The sequence below is a fragment of the Dermacentor silvarum genome, chromosome 11 (genome assembly GCF_013339745.2).
Source record: "Dermacentor silvarum isolate Dsil-2018 chromosome 11, BIME_Dsil_1.4, whole genome shotgun sequence".
Classification (NCBI taxonomy): domain Eukaryota; kingdom Metazoa; phylum Arthropoda; class Arachnida; order Ixodida; family Ixodidae; genus Dermacentor; species Dermacentor silvarum.
In genome coordinates this window covers 26,048,016-26,068,263 of record NC_051164.1, presented here as the reverse complement: position 1 = coordinate 26,068,263, position 20,248 = coordinate 26,048,016, and the positions used below count along the sequence as shown (strand labels likewise).

General features: G+C 46.9%; 1 protein-coding gene across 7 annotated transcripts in view; it reads right to left on the bottom strand.

Annotated features, from left to right (window-relative positions):
• Positions 1 to 190: 190 nt before the first annotated feature.
• LOC119433785 (protein disabled) overlaps positions 191 to 20,248 on the bottom strand; it is a 109,242-nt gene continuing 89,184 nt past the window's right edge. For 6 of the 7 annotated variants that reach the window (XM_037701038.2, XM_037701039.2, XM_037701043.2 and 3 more), the window contains one exon: positions 191 to 9,857. In XM_037701038.2, coding sequence (XP_037556966.1) covers positions 9,753 to 9,857 — 105 coding nt within the window. In that variant the 3' untranslated portion in view covers positions 191 to 9,752. The remainder of the gene's footprint in view (positions 9,858 to 20,248) is intronic. The other variant, XM_049658958.1, reaches the window with a different exon arrangement.

Genomic DNA, 20,248 nt, shown 5'->3' with positions numbered 1-20,248 from the left:
ACGCACAAGACGTTTCCCTTACCCCACTACAACTGCGTCCCCCAATACAACCTACCAGATTTTTTTCAACACTCTGCCAAACACTGACCATGGCATTCTTCTTGTAGTTTTAACACTACACTTTCAGTTTTGGTTGCATTTACTGCTAGCAAGGAATTCAAGACAACACATTAATTGCACACAGCACATGTTCATTGCTTTGCACTTTATTTTAAGCCTACAGTCTGCCCGCACAAAGAGAAGAGGGCTTCTCAGTCACGAAAGTGGGCACGTCGGCTTTGTAGGATCACATAGGCAGAAGAGCAGTGTTCGCCACAAGATGAAACGCCAACAAGACGGCATGGTGTTTCCCGGAACGTCAGCCTACAAAATTTGCGCTGTGAAGTGGATTCACTCAATTAACCAATTCACCAACTCGTTTCACAGATTGGGTGCTTCTGGTACAATTCGGCAGTGCCGAACCATGTGCCACTCCGTCCACAGAACAAATTGCTTCATTGAATCCTAATGCTTGAATCAGCCGGTACCAATACAGCCACAGCCAAGGATGCTGGTATGAGTGAAAGAAATTGCTTAGGGTGAAGACTGAAGTGCTTTTTCAAAGCTAGGATTTTTTCAGATCGGAGGTCTCAAACTTGCCTCAGGTTTCAAACCGTCTACGTAGCATGCAGCTTGTTTAGGACAACACCACGGCATGCTTGCAGTTTGGGATGGAACTGCACAAGGCTTCGGCAACTTTATATCTGTGGTGATGGCATAGTCACGAGTGTCCAATAGCTGCACACAAGTTTTTAGGCATCGGCATGTTTGAGACCCCTGGTCTAAATCATTGCAACCAAATCGTTACTTCTGACCACACGCCAAATGTGTCAGTGAGAAGTAGTCTTGCAGATGCTTATGCAACATGACCACTACAATAGGTTCTTCACGAACTGTAGGAGCACGGCTTAGCAGCTGGCAAGCGGGCTACACTGTTAACATACCATCAACGTAACACGTACTGGGCTTCAGCAATGTGATAACCGGGAAAACATAGTTCAGAAACATGTTAGCAAGGTTCTAGCACAGGTACTATCACAGAGAAATGAAAAGCTAGTGAGAGAGTATAAAGTAGGACACCTTCTTCGAGTAATAATTTGAGAGAGCGATTTTGCATCGTTGCATATCTAGTTACCAAAGATTGGGCAGGCCCCAAGCTAAGCATGCAATCCAAAATGACGCCGGCTTTACACAAAATGATGAAAAGCAGTAACAAAAGAACGATTTCTGGTCAGCGCTAACTTGCTCTAAGTTTCGTTTGTCCACAATGGCACTAGTTCTAAATGTTTATGATGCTCCACACCCATTCAAAACAATGTCCTCGTAGTTTGGGAAACAAGTACCCAATCATGGCCACGTACGTACACACACACATACACACACTAGTGGAGAGTGCATACTTCAATCAAATAATGTGTGTTATGGCCACAAGGATATTCTTTTGCAAACTACTGTTGCCGATAGCGCATCTGTTTGAGTAGGTTTCGCGAGTTTAATTCATCAGGTACCGTCTTGTTTGCATTTCATGTTCTGGTTTCAAGTAACGGAGCTATCTGCTACTGTGCTCAAAGGCACTTTTCAAAACGGTTTCAACAAATAAGCATGCACGATTACACAGCTTTCCCAGCAAAAGCAGTACCACCCTAAGCCAAATGCGCAAATATTTTTTAGCAGTAAAGCCCCCTAAAAAAACTTCTGAAACTGTCATTGCCGATGGCCCCATCACTGCCTTTTGCAGACTATTCCAGGAAGACACTAAAGGAAGCAGCAAAGACTTTAGTGGCACGGCTAACCCTCTGACTGCCAATTTATTTCCCGAACCCCTGCAGTGTCCATGTTAGGAGGAAGTTACTGCACTGCTACATAAGGTGTACTATGTATATGACCCATGTTTAAGTGCATCTTGGAAATATTGTTGCAGACTCGTTAATAGCTGCCACTTCAAACTCTTTATGCCATTCCCCTAAAGGATCTTTAATGTCAGGGGTGAATTTGAACAAAGCACCATCTTCCTGTAAAGAATACAAAGAACCCAACTGCATCACGTTAAGACGGCCACAGTCAGAAATCATCACATCTTGCACTAGCCTGCATTATCCATCCGAGCCCATATGTCTTTGAAGTGGTTTAATTTTGTCATAGGAAACATCTCGGCTTTCCTGCATGAATCTCGCATTTGACAATTTTTCATAGCAACTTACCCCCATCTCTTTCTTTATCATGATCGACGTTTTTTTTTTTTTTTTTTTCGTCGCGACAAACTTGGAAGCCCTACTTTGAGCCAGCAACAATTGGGAGTAAATGTAAGGGGCATTGAAACATGGCAATGAGCAAATTTGGGCGGAGGGAAAACTAGACAAATTGGTAGCTGGTCAACAATAGTTTTATGGAAGCGAAAGTGTCAGATGGATCATTGAATGAAAAAGCTGGCGTTCGGCACCTGTAGCAGAGAAATGGCAGCTAAATTCCCATTGGCTGCGACGCCCTGTCACGAGCGCGCCTCGGGACACCTGCCGCCGCAGTAGCACGCCGCGTGTTGTGCGAGGGGAGAGGGCATCACTGCCAACTCCAAATCACCCTCGCTCCCGGAAGTCTGTGTTATCCGCAAGTTCCTTGTCTGTGCAGGCTCTCGCCTGCGCTCTAACTACAAAGGCCAAATCAACGAGCCAAGCATATCAACGCGCTCGCTTGCCCGCAAGGAGTTCATAACTTGAAGGACCGCTCAGCGGCTTTCAATTGGACATTAATGCTTTCGCATTCACAACTCATAAGAAGTGCTTAAGTGTTCTCGTATTTTTTTTTTTTACTACTACTCGCCTGTTTTTCTACAATTTTTTATGCTAGCTGATCTAACAAAGATTCACCGTCATGTTAACCCCATGAGAAATCTTGACCTCAGCTTGTCGTAAGTGATGACCACATTTTGGCTAGTGACAAGCCCACCTTGCAATGTACTAGATGGCAACAGACGTTCAAATATCGCTGCTCTAATTGAATTAGACTTGCAAGCTATTTGCAAACAAGTTTCCGTGTTTTAATTATGTTTAAAAAGCAGTGCTAAAAACATGGACAGAAGGAAGAGCACAGAACAGCGCTCGTCCTGTGTTCTTCCTTCTGTCCATGTTTTTAGCGCTGTTTTTTACACTATGAATGCATACCAACGAGCTCACCTTCAGACCCTTTTAATTATGTTACTAAAGCATATAAGGTCAAGAAAATGAGCCATTGTGGCAGTTTTATAAAAGGTTTGCCCTTGAGCAATTAACTTCATTGCCATGAAGGTGCAATTTCTATTTGATTCTGCTCGGTCGCTTGCGTTCGTCTTTGTCTTTGCTGCGCTGTTAGTTTTAACCATAAGCACACTTGGGTTCGGCAGCCAAACGGTTATTACAGCAGGCTTACACTTGGCAGTTAGAGTGCACAGACATGCTTTCTGTAAGAGCTTTTACAAACAACACAGAACAAAACCTAAGGGCAGCATGCTTGTGCCAACCTAAAGTCTCGGCGGAACTCTGCAGTGCAGTTAGGCATGAGTATATAAAATGTTTCGAAGAGTTTCAGAACTACAGTTTTCACAATGTTGAGCACACACATGGAAGTTTTGCGTAAGATTTTTTTAGGGGCACTTTTTAGGGGCACGTTGCGTTTGGCTTCGGGTGAACCGCTGGCAAATATGCAACCCACTACGGCACGCTTACTCAACCTTGATATTCGGGATATTCCTCTCGGAAGATGCCAAGCGTAGGAAGCGTGCACAAGTCACGCAAGTCAGGCCATGGAGAAAATGGGCCAGAGAACTTTATCATTCTAGCACTTGCAATCACGAAATAAGTACACTCCGAGATGTAACTCGCCGACTCTCGAAAACCCACGCTGAGGCACCTCCTCAACTTGTGATCGCAATCCGAGCATGGCTCGCGTTACGGACAGCCTCTCTGCACCAATAATTGGTACGAAGCCCATCAACACTTTCCAAAAATGCAGCCATTCCCACTGCCAGCTAACTTCACGGACACTGAAAGAACAAGACTTCCAGTGTCCATACAACAAAATCAAAAAGGACCAGCCCAATGAAGAAACGCCTGACATCCTAGACAATATGCCACGGATAGACCCGACCTTCTCATAAATTTGATTCACACACATCTGGCTGACATCATGGGCGCAGCCGATGATCACAAGCCAAAAAACACTCTCTAAACATTCATCTCTTATCTACAGAATTAATACATAACATTTCAGCACAACTTATCTCCAAGGCACACACTCACTGCAGTGACAAATGAGTCAAACGTATTTTCGTCTACGTAGCAAGCATCAGACAAAAGTCAACCCAGAGAGCATTGGTCACAGGTCGTAACATGCACAACCTGTACTTCACCTCACAATTCCATGCAGTGCAGTGAAGCTACACAGGCTTCGGCCAATCAGAAATGAAAACAAGGTGCACATCTCGGTGAAAGGAGGAATTGCCCGTGAGCATGACCAATCCTTCCGTGATCCTTTCATTCAACAGGCATCAGCATGATAGGATTAGTAACAGACAACAGGCGAACCATTGTTTTTGTTCTCATCTTGATTGGCTGACGCAGACCATAGCTTCCCACATTGCGTGGAATTGAAGTACAGGCACCACTTATAAGAAAAGCGTACAACACTGCACAACAGCACATCGTTAACCCCAAAATTAACCTCTAGTGAAGAAAAATTTGCTGTGCAACAACACATCTAACCAACTCACAACGCAAAGCTTATAAGCCTGGGTACGATTATTTCAGAATTTTCATCACACAAAGCAGGAAAGACAGCTGGCCCCGCAATGCCTAATCTCATACAAACTTTGTCGACAGGCTTCTCTTCCGGGCTCCATTACGTGCTCATACAAGTAATGTTCCAGCATGACATACGTCTGCACTCAAAGACTGTGCCTGTGAAAAGAAATGTTCTTTTTATACACAATATTTTATTGAGACAAGATACCTCATATTCCAGTGTCATTTTAATCTGTTTCTGCCCTTTATCATTGGGTGGAACGTCTGGATGCAGCCACCTTCACCATATTTGAACAGCCAGCACAGCAAAACGAGAACAGAAGAAAGGACCTCATTATAATACATTGGCTCTAGTTTCGTCGAGTTCTGCAGTTAAGTGAAACAAAATGCTTACTATTAGCCCTTTTACACCATCCAGCATTGCCACGCAGCTCAACAAACATCACCCAACTCACTGGTGACACAACTATTGCACTAACTTGAGGTTCACGGCCACAAAAAAATGTGATGTACGACAACTTTCGCCACAGGTAGAACTCTGCTAGATGCAGTTTTCCACGTGGCATCCACCCAACAAATGCTACGAGTGCACATGGCAAGCCATCCCACAATGCCTTTCCCTCCATCAGAGGACGCCACTCTGAATGCTACTGTACACAATGCCGATGCACAAACAAGGTATGCCTCAACATGGGTGTCCGATATGCATATATAAGAGGCCGCGAGCTTACCTAACTGGCTCTAAAGCATGGCTGCAGAGGCGCGTCACACAAGGACTGGCAAAGAAGTGCCTAGCACTATGTATTGGCAAGCGTGCCAAGACAGCAACAACGATCACTTTTAATCTTTTAACTCGACTGCCAAGAAATGTCACTCTCAGCAATAAATAAAACCTCCGCGACAACCTTTGAGTACTTTGTACAAATTTTCCTCCCTAACAGACACAAAAATAAAGGCTGTAAACCTTGTGGCAATTGTACATGTCGAGTATTTCTGATAGTGCACCGAGTATTGCACAAGTCAAACTGCTAGGCATACATGACCCTTTCCAAATACTAAACCGCTGGCTGATTTTCATTCGGACAGATGCAGAATTTTGCAGTGGGCTCAGTTTCATACCACGTTTGCAGGCGTTGCATGCCTGTTTTGTTCACAACAAAGCAGAAGTGCACATTGTCTGCAGTGATTCCACTAAAAAAAACATGTCAGTTTTGCTAAAAAACAGAATGGTGGCGCTATCTGTCACCGTAGCTACCGTGGGACATACCTTTTGCTACAGTGCTGACAGATGGCGCCACCATTCCATTGCCGCAAAATGAACATCTTTTGAGTGGCATCGCGTCAGACGACATGCACTTCATCTGTATTGTGAATGAAAGAGGCAAGTAATGCTTGCAAATGTATAGAACTCAACCCACTTCGAAGTGCTATATCCATGCAAAATTATAGTAAAAATCTGGCAGCGGTGTATCTACGAAAGCCATGTATACCTGGCTTTTCTTATTTGTGCAACACTCGGTACTTGTGCTTCAAAATAACGGCAATACCCTGGATATATTTTCGATATTCCTGCAGCGAGTTCCAAAAGAGCAACGAGTGTGGCACTGAGCATAACCAACGTGTAACCAGTTCCGTTTGATAATCACGATAGCAGTACACACTCAAGAAGTTCAATCAGGCACATCAAAAGTGCATCAACATGCTGAAATCGTCTTAACACTTTGCCTGGTCCCTGTGTTGCTTCTCTAGACCTTCGCTACAAAGCCGAAATCCGAGATACTGACTCGGCGACCTTTCTTTCCTAGACTACGTTGGACGCACTAACTCTGCGCAAGTTCGAGAGGACTTCACTCCTACGTGTGAACGCGCTCACAGAGAAGTCAAACACGTGCAAGCGCCGTGCTTGGCTAAAACGTCTACCCCCAGGAAGCCTGGGCAAAAGGTTATTAATGGACAGGTCTTGGATAGCTTCGTGGTGTTTTGGTGTTGGCAGCATTGGTACTTGCACATCTCGCAGTGCTCTCCCCTGTTTAACACGTCGTACCAAAAGCTTTACGATGCATCAATCACTGTCACTGTGTGATTAGGCTTCTTATCAAAAGAAAGCCAAGACAGGTGATGCAACACAAATCTAGGGAAAAAAAGAAACATTTAAGAATGATGTCCATGCGACGCTGACAATTGCCTAGCCGCTTGAAGTCGTGCAACACAAAAGCAGTGCAACCTCCCAAATGCTGGCACGCCCTCTTTCATGAAGATGAAGTGCACACCACGAATCGCACTGTGTGCAGCAAGCATCGCATACACCATGCCCGTACACTGCATGCAACTTTGTACAGTTGGTGGAAAAGGTTTACAGAACATGCTAGCGCATGGCAAAATGCATCTCCGTACCCTCTGTCGCCATGGCAGGTGCTGTCAAGAAGCTTGGAATCGACAAGCCTACAATCACAAAAGCACGCATTCTCACTCTAGAAATGCTTGCTACAGTCGATGCCACGCTGATAGAAGACACGAAGATGCACTTTCACATGTTCATGTGGTCCATAAGGTTGTGCTGTCAACTCTAGCTAAGGCTTGGAGTACTATTTCAGAAAAATCGACAATTGTCGCATTGTGGAAAACACTGATGTGGATGCACTGCAGAATTTTTAATGATGCAGCAACTTCTAAGCTGACGACGCTGAGTTTGACATCAAAAATTGCACAAGTGAAAATCTGGTATAAAAGAACATGCGTTCTTAGCAGAATGGCGTCTGCACACGTACGAAAACACAGCCATGTATTATAGTTTCATACCAACTACCTGCACCGAAAGCATGCAAGTTCAAGGGTTAAGTATAGATACGGATTGTACCGAATACTGTACAAATAAGAACGACAGTCATACTGCTCTACTGGCTTAACTATTGACTTGGCTGCACTCAAATTATAGAAGGAAGTGACATATAATGGCATATTTCGTTTATTGTCATGTTTGGATGCCTTTTCTCAGTAAACGTGTGTCAATTGAACAAAAAAAATATTCCACACTGACTTATGGGGACATTTATTTGTGTGTGTCTTATGCAAAGACTTTATTCCTTCTCCCGGAGTTGATACTAATAGGAGTTTGCAGCAGTATGCACAAATGCAGACATGATGTCAAGCCAGAAGGCTTCACGGAGGGTCTCGTAAGAAGACGAAATTTCATGAGCTTGTAGCACAAGAAAGATGGCAAAGTGAATTGAACAGCTCAGTCATCTCAATGCCCCCTTGCTCAAGTTTTATTTCCACAGTGCCCGACCAATGCTACCTACTGCCTACACACGCATACACACACCATTCCCATAGTATCTACTGAGATTCAGAAAAGCAGTAGGTAAATATTATATATAAACTCTGCAATCGTGTCAATTCCATGTTGCCGGCACAGTTTCGTGCACAAACGCACCATCTGTGCCTTGTAACACGCGAACGCATCTCGCACGCTTGGTACCAGTATGGCATGCGTATCCAGTACGCGCGGTAAATATCCATTACACATCTGGAGCACTTTGTGTTCCCTTCCTCTCAGATCTTGCAAGCAAAAGCAAGCTGCTGCAAAGCCACATATATAAACTACTAAGCCACTCAAAGGTGGCAAATGTCAACAAAACACACACAAAACACACCCGTCATTCTTACTTGTAAGCCCAGAAGTAACAAAAGTGTTGCAATCGTGTTGCAACTGGAATTCGGCAAGCAAGTGCAGCCTGTAACACATAGTAACGCTTCAGCCCACTGTGGTGCTCCCTTCAAGCAACAAACAAGAGCTCATAGGAAACATTAAGGTTTCCAAAAACAAAAATCAGGCCCCCGCAAGAAGCTGGCAACACGACGACGATTCCTCTGTGATACATTTCAGAACTATTCTTGGCGCTCTACATTAAACCAGCCCGCTTGCAAACAGTGGAACACCAACAATTGGGCAGGGCCAGGACGACAATCGGCATACAACGTGTGAACACGCTTTCACGAGGAGTCACTCAAAATGATGGCCACCGTTAATGTGAGCAGAGTTTCCTTTCGATAGCTCTGGGCAAAATTTGTGACTCGCAAACATTTCCAACACACACATGCTAAGCTGGAAGGCTTTAAGGGTGACGACTCAGTTTGCCATTACATGGCCATTGAATAGCAGGATCTGCTTTACCTGCTGCAACAGCAGACGACTCGAAAAACAATACACTCTGGTGACCAAAACAGAAACAAAACACAAATTCAACATACTTATAAACTCTCTCTCTCTCTCATTTTGACAAATGGCCAGAAGCCGTCGGGGCCTCCTGAAAACACACTGCTGCAGTTGCTGCTGCTGCTGCAGCCAAAGTTTTGCGTGAAAGGTGTATAAAATAGTGATTTACATTTGGCCTAGGTCCACCTATCTTCTGCTGCAGGCTTAGCAGCAAAATGAAGAGCAGTGTGTTGTGAGCATTTGATTTTGCATGTGGCAACTCGCTTGCACGTGGCCCTTGCTCTCTTTACGATCAAAGCGTTCACGCAGAAAACAAAGCTTTTGGACGCCAATGCCGAGGGAGAGCACCAGGAACTGTTCGGGATGACAAACGCCTCAAGCAAGCAGCAACAAGGCTGAGTGAGCCATGCCAAGACCTCTCCCCCCTTTTTCCAACCAAACTTCAGCAACACTACAGGTTTTTCCCTGCACACCATGCAACCACAACCACGGGAGGCCCGAGTTTGCAAAATTTGAAGAGCAGGGCCGGGCAGGGCACCCCCATTTCCTATACTAGTCTAGAAAAACAGTTCTGAGGGCTGATGACGAGCGGAGAAGTGAGGTTTCCTCCAGTAGAAAGGTTAACGGGGAAGCATCGTTTTGGCGCTTGAAGCTGCGGGATGCAGTCGGACGAGGTTGTCGTCTGCGCACAATTTACAGGTTGAACCATGGGTTGGCCCAACGGGTCAGCGGCCGAAGAACGCTGCCTTCGGTGACACGGACCATGGCGAGCTGCTCGAGAGCCCAGGCAGGAGGGCTGGCCTGGCTTGGCTTGAATTGGCCGAGCAGTCCTGCAATGTAGACACTGTGCTCTACAACCTTCATCGAAGAAAGGCCTTGTGCAAAATGTAAGAGGCAAGGGGAATCGAGGCTTTTTCAGGCTTTCCTCTCCACAAGTCAAAGCCCCCCATGTTCCACCACGTACCACTCCCAAAGGAGAAACAACAGGAAGAACATTCGGGAGATACAATGTCACACCTCAGTTTTCAAATTATTTTTTCCGCACACGGTAAGTTGTGTACACAAATGAGTATGCCGTGACTGAAGGGGATGTGTCAGTATTGGCAGAAAGGAATGAGTTGAAACTTTTCAATGACAACAGCACGAGTGTGGCATTGTCTGTTTGCATCTTGTGTGTGAGTCAGCAATGCATACAATACACGGCACCATGCCAAGCCCATGTGCCCACACCTACTAGGTAGGTCATTACTAAGATAGGGAAGTGTTAAAAAGGCATTACATTGCAGATTTCAGTCAACTGAGGTTTAGCTGTATTCAAGTGAGATGAGGTTCATACATCACATAACACAATATCATTTCAGGCAAGCATAGCACATAAACCAAATAATTACAATAAGAGGCAAGGTGCTAGATGAGGCGTATAGAGCACCAAAACAACAAAACTACACAAAAATTAAATAGCAGTGCAACGATATCAGCGAAGTATAACTGTAACTATACAAAAAAAATCAAGTGTACTGAGTTCACCACAAAATGCAGAACACACTGACTGTGGAGTCTCAACTGTGCCCTTGGGACAAAGGAACGACAAAGCAATACCAGTGCAAACAATCACAAGGGCATTTATTGTAACCTTCTTACACCAATGCCAGCTAGCCGAATTACTAGCAATGGAATATGCAGAGAGACGAGCAACAAATCGAGGAAGTCCGACTCACCACGACCGGATACTGACCTTTTCACGGAGAAATTTGTTCACGAGAAACGAGATGGCGCTTTCGGCAGCGCGCCATACGTTGCCTCAGCGAAAGCGCACGAATACGAAACCATTACCACTTCTGCTCTGCTTCTGTGCGATCAATTGTTGGAAATGCAACTGGGTTCGATCACGCACTGTGCTCAATTCACGCTGCAAAATGTGGAGCGGTGAATTGAAAACGTGTGCAGTAGTTGGCTGCAGAAACAGTGACTGGCATATTAAGGAAAGGAATGAGTATGTGTGACCAATTAAGTTCACTGACCATTGCTACATACGGAGAGCCTCTGTTGCCGGCCCTTCTGGATGTACGACATTCCTTGTGGATAAAAAAAAATCACTTATACACCAGCGTTGTATTACTAACCTCCAGAGAAAAGACTTCAACCCCGGAACACCGGCAACAGTGAGTACCGCTCGTTAAACAATGACAAAGGGAGTAGCGCCGCTTCCTGGCATAGTAAGTTTTGTGCACGTTATCTACACACATTGATCCCAACTCGCACGCAAGCTTACGCACACTCTATCGCCAACGTATTAAGAATATGTGAATCGGCGCACACTTGAATCAGTGCACCAAAGCATGGGTGACCGCGACTACACCGACAGTCACAAGAATGGTCGAAGCTGAACGTTTCGTGACGGTCCACAGGAGTAAGCAAGTTACTAGTGATAATACATCTTTGTTAAAAGCTATACAAAGTACAAAACAGCTACGTTCCCAGCCTTGTGTGCAGCAAGACTAAATATATTGCAACTGAGCACACCTGCGAGCAATTAGGCATAAAATAATTAGGCAGTTACCGCATCGACGAACTTCACTGTGTCAGGAACGTGACGAACAACTGCTTCAAAGCATTTGCCAAATAAAGAACGAAGAGCAAAACACATGTCCCCTGAAGCTGTCGCCATAGCTTCGTGCCAACCATCCAGTCAGCGTCTGCGATATCTTCCGAAACAGAGGTTTCCTAAGTCGCTCCGGGCATCATGTACACCCATTGTAAGTACGGAGGCAACGGAGGCAGCTGAGGCAGCTGAGGCAAGCAATGGACGCGTCACCACATGATCAAACATGGAAGCGCCCACGGGATCGCCACGAAAAGGGTCAATAAAGCAAATATGTTCGCTCCATGCCAGGCACCGATGCCTAATCGTTTGCATGTACACTCACGCGTATAGTGGCGGGTTCGAACGACCATGTTCCTCCATCCCGATGCCCCGCTCCGAAGACTCTCACGAGACAGTCCTGCACAGCATGCCGATAGGAGCAAGAACAAGCCCACGCGCTCCGCAGACCCCAAGCCAATGAGAAAGAGGCTCCCCGAGATTTGTCCCCGAGTAACCTCGCCGTTAGGTGGCATTAGCAGCGCACACTTGTGCCATCTCTTGTACTATTCTGCAACCACACCGACCTCCGGCAGCACTTAGCTATGTGGCAAAGCCAAATAGCAGGAGATGCAAGAGCCATGCAGGGAAAAAACATAAGGGGAGGCAAGAGAGTCGAGCATACACACATGACAAAACATTGCACTCTTAGCTAATAGAGATATCAAAAACCTAGAGCTCCTAATTCACTACATGGGACAAAATTCCATGCCACTTCCTACCAAAATATTTCGATACACTTTCCTAAAATCGGGAATGGATGCTGTAAATCTACATTTCTGTCTTGTCTAATAGTTTGGTCAGTTGCTATTTTAATAACCTTTCACATGCTCGCCTTTAAAGGGTCCCTGAAACGGTTTAAACAAATTTTGTAGACACGTAGCGTACAGCTACAGTAAAACATTCACGCCACAATTTAAGTGAAGCATCTTGTTTTAAGAGAGCTACGGACAATTACAAGTTACCCTCCTCCTTAGCTATGCTTTTTCTCCTCAACTCGTTCGCCAAGTGATAGGGGCTAATCTCCGGAGCGCTATCACTGGCTCTCTGTCGTGATGAGACAAACGTTTCGTCTAGTTCCGGTTGCCTTGGAGCCAGCGTGCGAAGCCTCTTCAACCTCTCTGCTAGCCTCCCAGCTGTCGATTCCAAGCGAGAGCTATCCAAGCAACATGGGTTGCGCACGTTCTATAGCAGCGCCGAGCATGTCCGGCCTTTCGGTAACCACAGGCGAGCTGGCTGTTTTCACGGATGGGTGGAGGCATAAACTAAAGCCCCTCCATACTACAACCGCTGTGATAAAGGGGCTTTAGCACTAACGTGACCGGCCTGCACGGTGCAGCCACCTGGTGGTGCAGAGCTTAACCAGCCAAACACAGAGCTAATATTGCTGTAACGAAGTTTAAAACATTTAAAAAGACAACGTGTTCACGATTACAATCCTGCCAAAAATTTACACCAGCAGAAAAGTAGAATAGACTTGGTTACTGCTGCATTAGCTGTGTGTGTGCCTGGTTGAGCTCTCTGCCACCAGGTGGCGGCACCGTGCAGGCTGTTCACATTTGTGCCTTCGCTCATCCAGTAAAACGGCCATGCAGTCCACTTGCACTTACATTTACCCAAATATCGGGCATGCTAAAGCTATGGTAGTAATCCTCCGGCATGAAGTGACAGCCGCAAGCACGCTAGATGCTGGCACCGATCGGATGCTAACAGCCCGATGCGCTGCAGCCATTCCACTTGCATGTTGCCTTGCAGCAGGGCACAATGTCGCAGCTTGACAGGTCACCGATCGCTAGATTTGCAGCAGCTCACAACGTAACAAGGACGATGCATGGTGCTTGTAAAAAGAAAGCTCGAGACTAATACAGTAAAACCTCGGTGATACGAATCTCGCGGGGTCGCGTGAAATATTCGTATCACCCGAAATTCGTATCATCAAAACATACACAATATCAAGAAAAATGAATTTATTTTTACCAGAAAAGATTTCTAATAGTGGAATCCCATTGATACCTTCCTCGCTGCTGCGTTTTCCCGGCTGCTACGTCGCGTTTTCGCGGTCCCGACCTAAATCCCATTGACTTCCATGTATAGTCGAATCTCGATAATTCGAACTCGCAGGGGCCCAAAAATTTGTTCGCATTAAAGTAAGGACTTATTTTTTAAATACTCTTGCACGATAGCACGACGTACGAACGGTGCGATTCGTGAAATATCGCGGCGCGCAAGCACATATTGAGCGAGGGCCACGAAACTGCCTGCGCTCGCTTCTAACCAACATTCTAACGGCAGAAAAGGCACGGCGAGAGAGAGAGATTATGGTTGTGAAGAGGAAGAGGCGACACGGCGGCGGGCGCCCGTGGGGACTGTCGCAGGTGAGGGAGGAGGGCGGCAGGGAACTCTGTCGCTTCGCTTCGGTAGCTTCGGTGGCTCCCCTCGCCCTTCCTCTCGACACCCTCGTAGCCCCCTCACGCTCGACTGTCTGCGTGCGCGTCCGCTGCTCCCGCCGGCCCGGCGCCGCTTAGCCCGCTCCCTGAAGTTTCCGTTTCTGCCGTTGAAGCGAGCGTTGGCCGAACTGGGCCTTCGCCGTTGCTTCCCTCTGCGCTTCAGCCGCAGCGTTGGCCGAGACGTCGGCACGTACACGCGTGTTCCAGCGCCACGCAGAAACGGCGACTGTGACGTGACGCCGCGTTTTTTAACACGAAAGTGTTTTATGCCGGGGTCCACCAAGACTTCACTGACGTATTTCCGTCACGGAAATACGTCAGCTTACAATGTACACGAACATAATACAAAGAAAGAAACCAGAAGAAAAAGTTCCACAAACATGCAAAATTTGGAAATCGAACCCACGACCTCTCGGTCCGCGACGATAGATCGCCGAGCGTTTAACCCATTGCGCCACAAACGCATTTGCAGAGAGCTACACAGACGCGCCTTATATATCTAACACTCCTCCGTGTACCCGCGCTCTTGCTCGGGGCGGTGCCGCCGCCTACGAGCAGAAAAGAGAAGTACTGCATTATGACACTAACGCGCACCGACAGTGAACGCTTCGGTGGTCTCAGCACTACGACGCCTCGATGCCAGCATTCGAAGGGACGCTGGCATCAAGAAGCACTACCAACGCCACCTAGGTGGCGTTCACCGTACTCAGCACAGCGGAGCGTGGCCTCCGCAATTAGCTCTGAAAATGTTTCTGAAGTTGATCGCGGAGGCTGCAATTACGACGCGCTGTACGCGCTGATTTGACTCGGTGACGATTCAGTTACGTGCTTTGTCTTGCGCGTTGTATTAGTGTGTCAGTTACGTGCTTCGTCTTTCGCGTTGTGCTAGCGTGTGCAGCGTAGTGCAGCTTCCATATGCACGACGGTTGCTCATGGTCATCGACGTTGGTAGTCGTGATGGAGGAGACGTGCCACCAGGCGTCAGCGTGGGTGCATCAACGCCTAAGGGCGCTTTAGCCACAAAACACCAATAGACATTATATATCAATGTGCAATAAACATTACACTACTTCTGTGAAGACACGTTTCACTTTCGTGTTCTATACCGATTCCTATATAAGAGGGATCAACCACATTTTTTTTTTTTTCTCCGCGCGCCGTTGAGGGGTCTCTCCTAAGCTTTTGCTCTCTGCCGGTGTCGGAGCAATGCTATTGAGGGGCTTTAGCAATGCCGGTCGGAGGCGCCGCCACGTGATTTGGCGCGCTGCTGAGAGCATTGTCGGTGCGCGGTATGTTCGAATTACACTCTAGTTCGAATTAACCATCGCAAATGCTTTCGCGTTCGAATAACCGGGCGTTCCCCGTGATACTTCGCCAATCTATAATGTACCGGCATGTTACGTTGCGTTTGAATCACGTAAATTTATCGGTGCAGCCAGCTTGTACATTGCAACAAGCGACCGATGCGTTGCAACAAGCGACCGGAACGTTGCAGATACGACGCACCCGCGCAGGTGCCGTTACTGCCGTATCCTGAAAGCGATCTGCGACGTGCGCGTAGTGCGCGGACCTGATCGTCAAAATGATCTGCGATATTGACCAAGTGCGCCTAGTGCCAGTAGCTTCGTATGCGCTGTGCCTTCGACGTTTAGTTCGCGTTGAAGCGAGAGACAGCGCAAAGGTCAATTCGCTTGCTGCTGCTGCTGCATTTCCGTTGCTTCACCTTTCGGGCGAAGCTGCGGCGTTTTTGTTTTTCTTCTTTTTGTTCTTTTTTTTTTTTCGTGGTCCCTTGACAAACGTATCAACGGGACGTTTTCTTCTTGTCCAAATCGTCAACGATCGCCTTCTGAAAGGCGTATAAGCGCGCGCACGTGATCTTGGGAATGTTTTCGCACGACACTGAACGCCTGAGCACGTCGAGTGCATGGAGCGTTTTTGGCCGCCGGGGCTGCGCCGCGGTCGTCGTTGCAGCATTGGTCCTCGTCTAATTTCTCGCTAAGCATCGGCTAGGCTGTGATGTGGTCCGGTCCGCTCGACGTGGGGACCAATGATAGATTGCGCATCCGCGTGACGTAGTCGGTTGCTTGGCGACTACGGATCCCGCCAAGATCCCGCTGTGCCGGCTTGTCTGTGCCGGTGGCCCCGCTGGCTCGGCCTCTGCCGCTGTAGCTCACGCGTTCGTATGATCCGTAGCGGCGCGGCAACACGTTCGGAACAGCCGATTTTTTTTTTTCGTATTGTGAGCAATGTATTTCGGCCGGGGAATGTTACGAATTCGTATCACACCGAAATTCGTACCAGCCGGGTTCGTATCACCGGGGTTTTACTGTACTGACCACGCAGCTCGCATCAACAGAGAATGTTGTAACACAAGCAGACGACACTTGGTGTGTGCCGGAAGTGCTTAAGTGTAGTGATACATTGTTGTTGTGTATTCTCTTTCTGTAAATTTTTTATTACAGAAACAAATTAACCAACATTCCAACTATTACGAACAACATTTGTTCACCATAAAGTTGGAAAAATTATTGACGACGCGACGTGGGTAGCCAATCGGATAGCTCGCCTAACTGATGTGAATTGGGATAACTACGTCAATTGGGAGGGGGCGGTTGAAAACACAGGAGAGTGGCACCGTTGCGATTGGTAGCGATGTGCATTTTTAAAACCTTATAAATTGCATGCTTTACGCTGAGTGCCTAAATGCATCATTTAATGATCAGAAGGACCTCCACTAATATATGTGTGTACAGTACGTGTGTACAAAATTGTCAATCGTTTCAGGGTCCTTTTAATGGGTGGTTTAGTGGTTAATTGACCACTGATAAAGGCCACTGAAAACTGTCTGCCCAAATGGCTCCTTTGTAGACCCTTTTCGCGGAGTAGTTTGCCCTAGAGGAACAAGATGGCGCTACCGGCGGCGCGCCACTAACGTCCCTGAAAAAAAAATAATAAAGTAGCGCTAACTGCACCCCTTCGCCTCTGCCTCCTCTCCTGGCAGCTGCAGCGTCTCTAGGGTGTCCACAAGGAAACTCCAAACACGAGAGCCGCGAGCACGACCAGGTGCGTCCGGGCTCGACTGGTGCGCGTTCGCTAGTGCAGGAGCTGCGTCTCCGGTGCCCATGGCATCACTAGCACAACAGACAGGTCGGCATTCCGAAACGCACAGAGCCACCGTGCAAACAGATTCAGACGCGGTCAACAAAACTAAGGAAGACACCATGCCCCGACCAACTAAGCAAGAAAAAAAATATATAAAACCGAGCGGACAGTCAAGGTGGCGCTTTCTCGACCTTCTAAAAACATAGTGCGTCACGTTTGAAACTGTACGATTTCTGAGCACTGCCGAGCTTACCCGGATGTCCATTTCCAGTGCAGTGGCGCTGCCTTCAGTAGCATGAATGCTGAGCGCGTCTGCATGCAAACACACTCGCGTCCGGCCCTGCTTGCTTGCGGGGTGGTTTTTCCCAGTACAAGCATTTACTTGACTTAAATCTTCTATCAAGCACTTCCATGACACGGTGTACCCCTATAATACTGAACAAGTCGTAACCGCACTATCAGCATAAGCTTCTCAGTTTAAAGAGCCTAAAAAAATACCTTTCTTTTTCAGGGGCTTAATGTCATGCATCTAAACACAATGCCAGCACTTCTGTTTATTGACTGATTCAATACCGCATATTTTTACATTTTCAGGCACAACACAAATCACGCCCCTTGTTTCTACATACATTCCATTGCCGTACTCAACGTTACCTTTTCGCATTTTTCCTTCTCTCAAATCTCTCCCAATACATAGCTGTGAACATCCCTGTTGTGCCCTAGCGGGATAATTGCACGAGCCCATCTTTCCGGCCAAGCGCCACACTCGACGGGCTTCGCACCTCAACTAACTTGGTTTACAATCTACAGAACGCACGTGAGAGGAGGTGCCTGCACAGTGACACGAATGGCGCTACTTTAGTTTTTTTCCAGGACGCTTTACGCGCCACACATTGCCTCAGGCGACAGCGTGTAACGGCACAGAAATGCGAAACCGTTACCGCGTCCCACTGCTACTGTGCGATTAGCTGTCATAAAGGCAATAAGGTGATCGCTATCGCACAGTGCTCAATTCATGCTGCTAAAATGTGGAACAGAAAAGGGAAGATCGACCTGTGCAGTAGTTGGCAGCAAAAATAGTCACAGGTACATAAAGGAATGGAATGAATCTGTGTGGCCAAGTTCACAGACCGCTGATACACAAGGACTGCCTGTGTTGCCGGCTTTTTGCAATATATGGCGTTTCTCGAGGATAAAAAATTTAACTTATCCCTGAATGCTGTATCATTAAGCTCTAGAGAAAGCAATTCAACCCCAGAACATAGGCAAGAGTGAGTACCGCTTGTTACACAGTGACAAAGGGAGTAGCACCATTTCCTGGCAGATTAAGTTTCTCGGCCGTTATCTACACACATCCACCTTGACTCACACTCAAACTTACTCTCACTCTATCGCCCACGTATCAAGAATAAGCGAATGAAATCAATGCGCAGAAGCATAAGTGATGACTACATCGACAGCATACAGATGTTTTTAAGCCAAACATTTCGTGAGGGTCCAAGGAGTAAACAAGAGACTAGCGATAACACATAATTGCTACAAACTATTACAAAGTATAGAACATTTAGGTTAATTATGCATGGCAAGAACAAATCTACCGCAACTGATCACACCAGCGAGCGTTTAGGCAGGAAAATAAGCAATTGGATAGTAACCACACTGAGGAACATTACTGAGTCGGAAACATGGCCAGCCGCTACTTCAAAGTGATTGGCAAATAAAAAAGGAAGAGCAAAAGAGAGTAATCCTAATTTAATTCAGAAGCGGAGAGTATGGACCAGCTTGGAATACATTTCGAGCTCCGATTCTAGTACAAGCGCCGCATACGCTGCTTACAGCATTTGAACAAGGCATAATGAGCTCACAAAGCGCTTACATATCCTCTGAAGCTGTGTTCAAAGCTTCGTGTCGTCCACCCAGTTGCCGTCTACAATATCCACCAAAACAGGTTTGCTGAGCTGCACCAGCAGCGTCTTGCACATCCATTGTAAACATGAAGGCAGTTGAGGCAACCAATGGACGCGTCACCATGTGATCAAACATGGCGGCGCCCATGGAATCGCCGTGAAAAGGGTCTGTATGAGCTTGCGAATGGGAGACAAGCTCGTGGATGTCAATTATCTTTGATTTTAATGGTCCTTGAAAGCAAGCGTGTGAATGTGGTACAGTTCACGACCCCCATTACAACGGATCTGCATACAACATACTTTTGGATATAATAGACTATTCTTCCCACTTAGTATTGCCTGCCTATATTATTAACGCAACTAATTCCACTTTTAACAGACCCGGCTATAACTGACTATCGGCTACAACAGACCAATTTTGGGGCGAAGTTTGTCTAGATGGTGTAAATACTGACCCATTTGCCAAAGTTCCAAATCATGTAGGTGCGTCTTGTGATTAGCGATAATGTTTAACATTTGTTAACTGGTGAACAGCGGTCAGTGAAGAAAGATAAACAAGCACACGTGCCAATACACTGTACTTTGCTGCAGCGATGCGTGCATGTGGCAGTGTGCTGCACGCAACTATTTCTGGTCGCTTGCAGAATTTACGAAAATGCACTTTTTTTTAAAGGAACGAATACACTAGCAGCAAGCTTCCCACAATGGCATGCCATGAAATGCTTCGCTGGTGAAAAGTTCTCGTGTCGACCACGCAGGCGTACCACCACCAGCCACCGCTGTCGGCTCAGCCAAGCGCTGAGGGTGCTGCTAGGTCTAGCCAGCTTTGAAGCTGGTTAGGCCAATCTGCTATTCACGGTGTCCAGACTGTGAGGCAATTACGTGATGCAGCCTTGCCGTCTCGCATGCAGTGCAGCGACGACCAGACGTGAGCTAGGAATTGAACTTGCCTCGTACCGCGGCTTTCGTATGTGCTACAGATTTGACAGTGGTTATCGCTTGTCGCGAATGATAAAATTAAGACATAGGTTTATGCTACCGGCCACAATTTTGTGTGAAGAACTGAAGCCGATGTTTGTGCCATTGACGGCGTCAACGTGCTCGGGCCGGGCGGCTGCGGCACG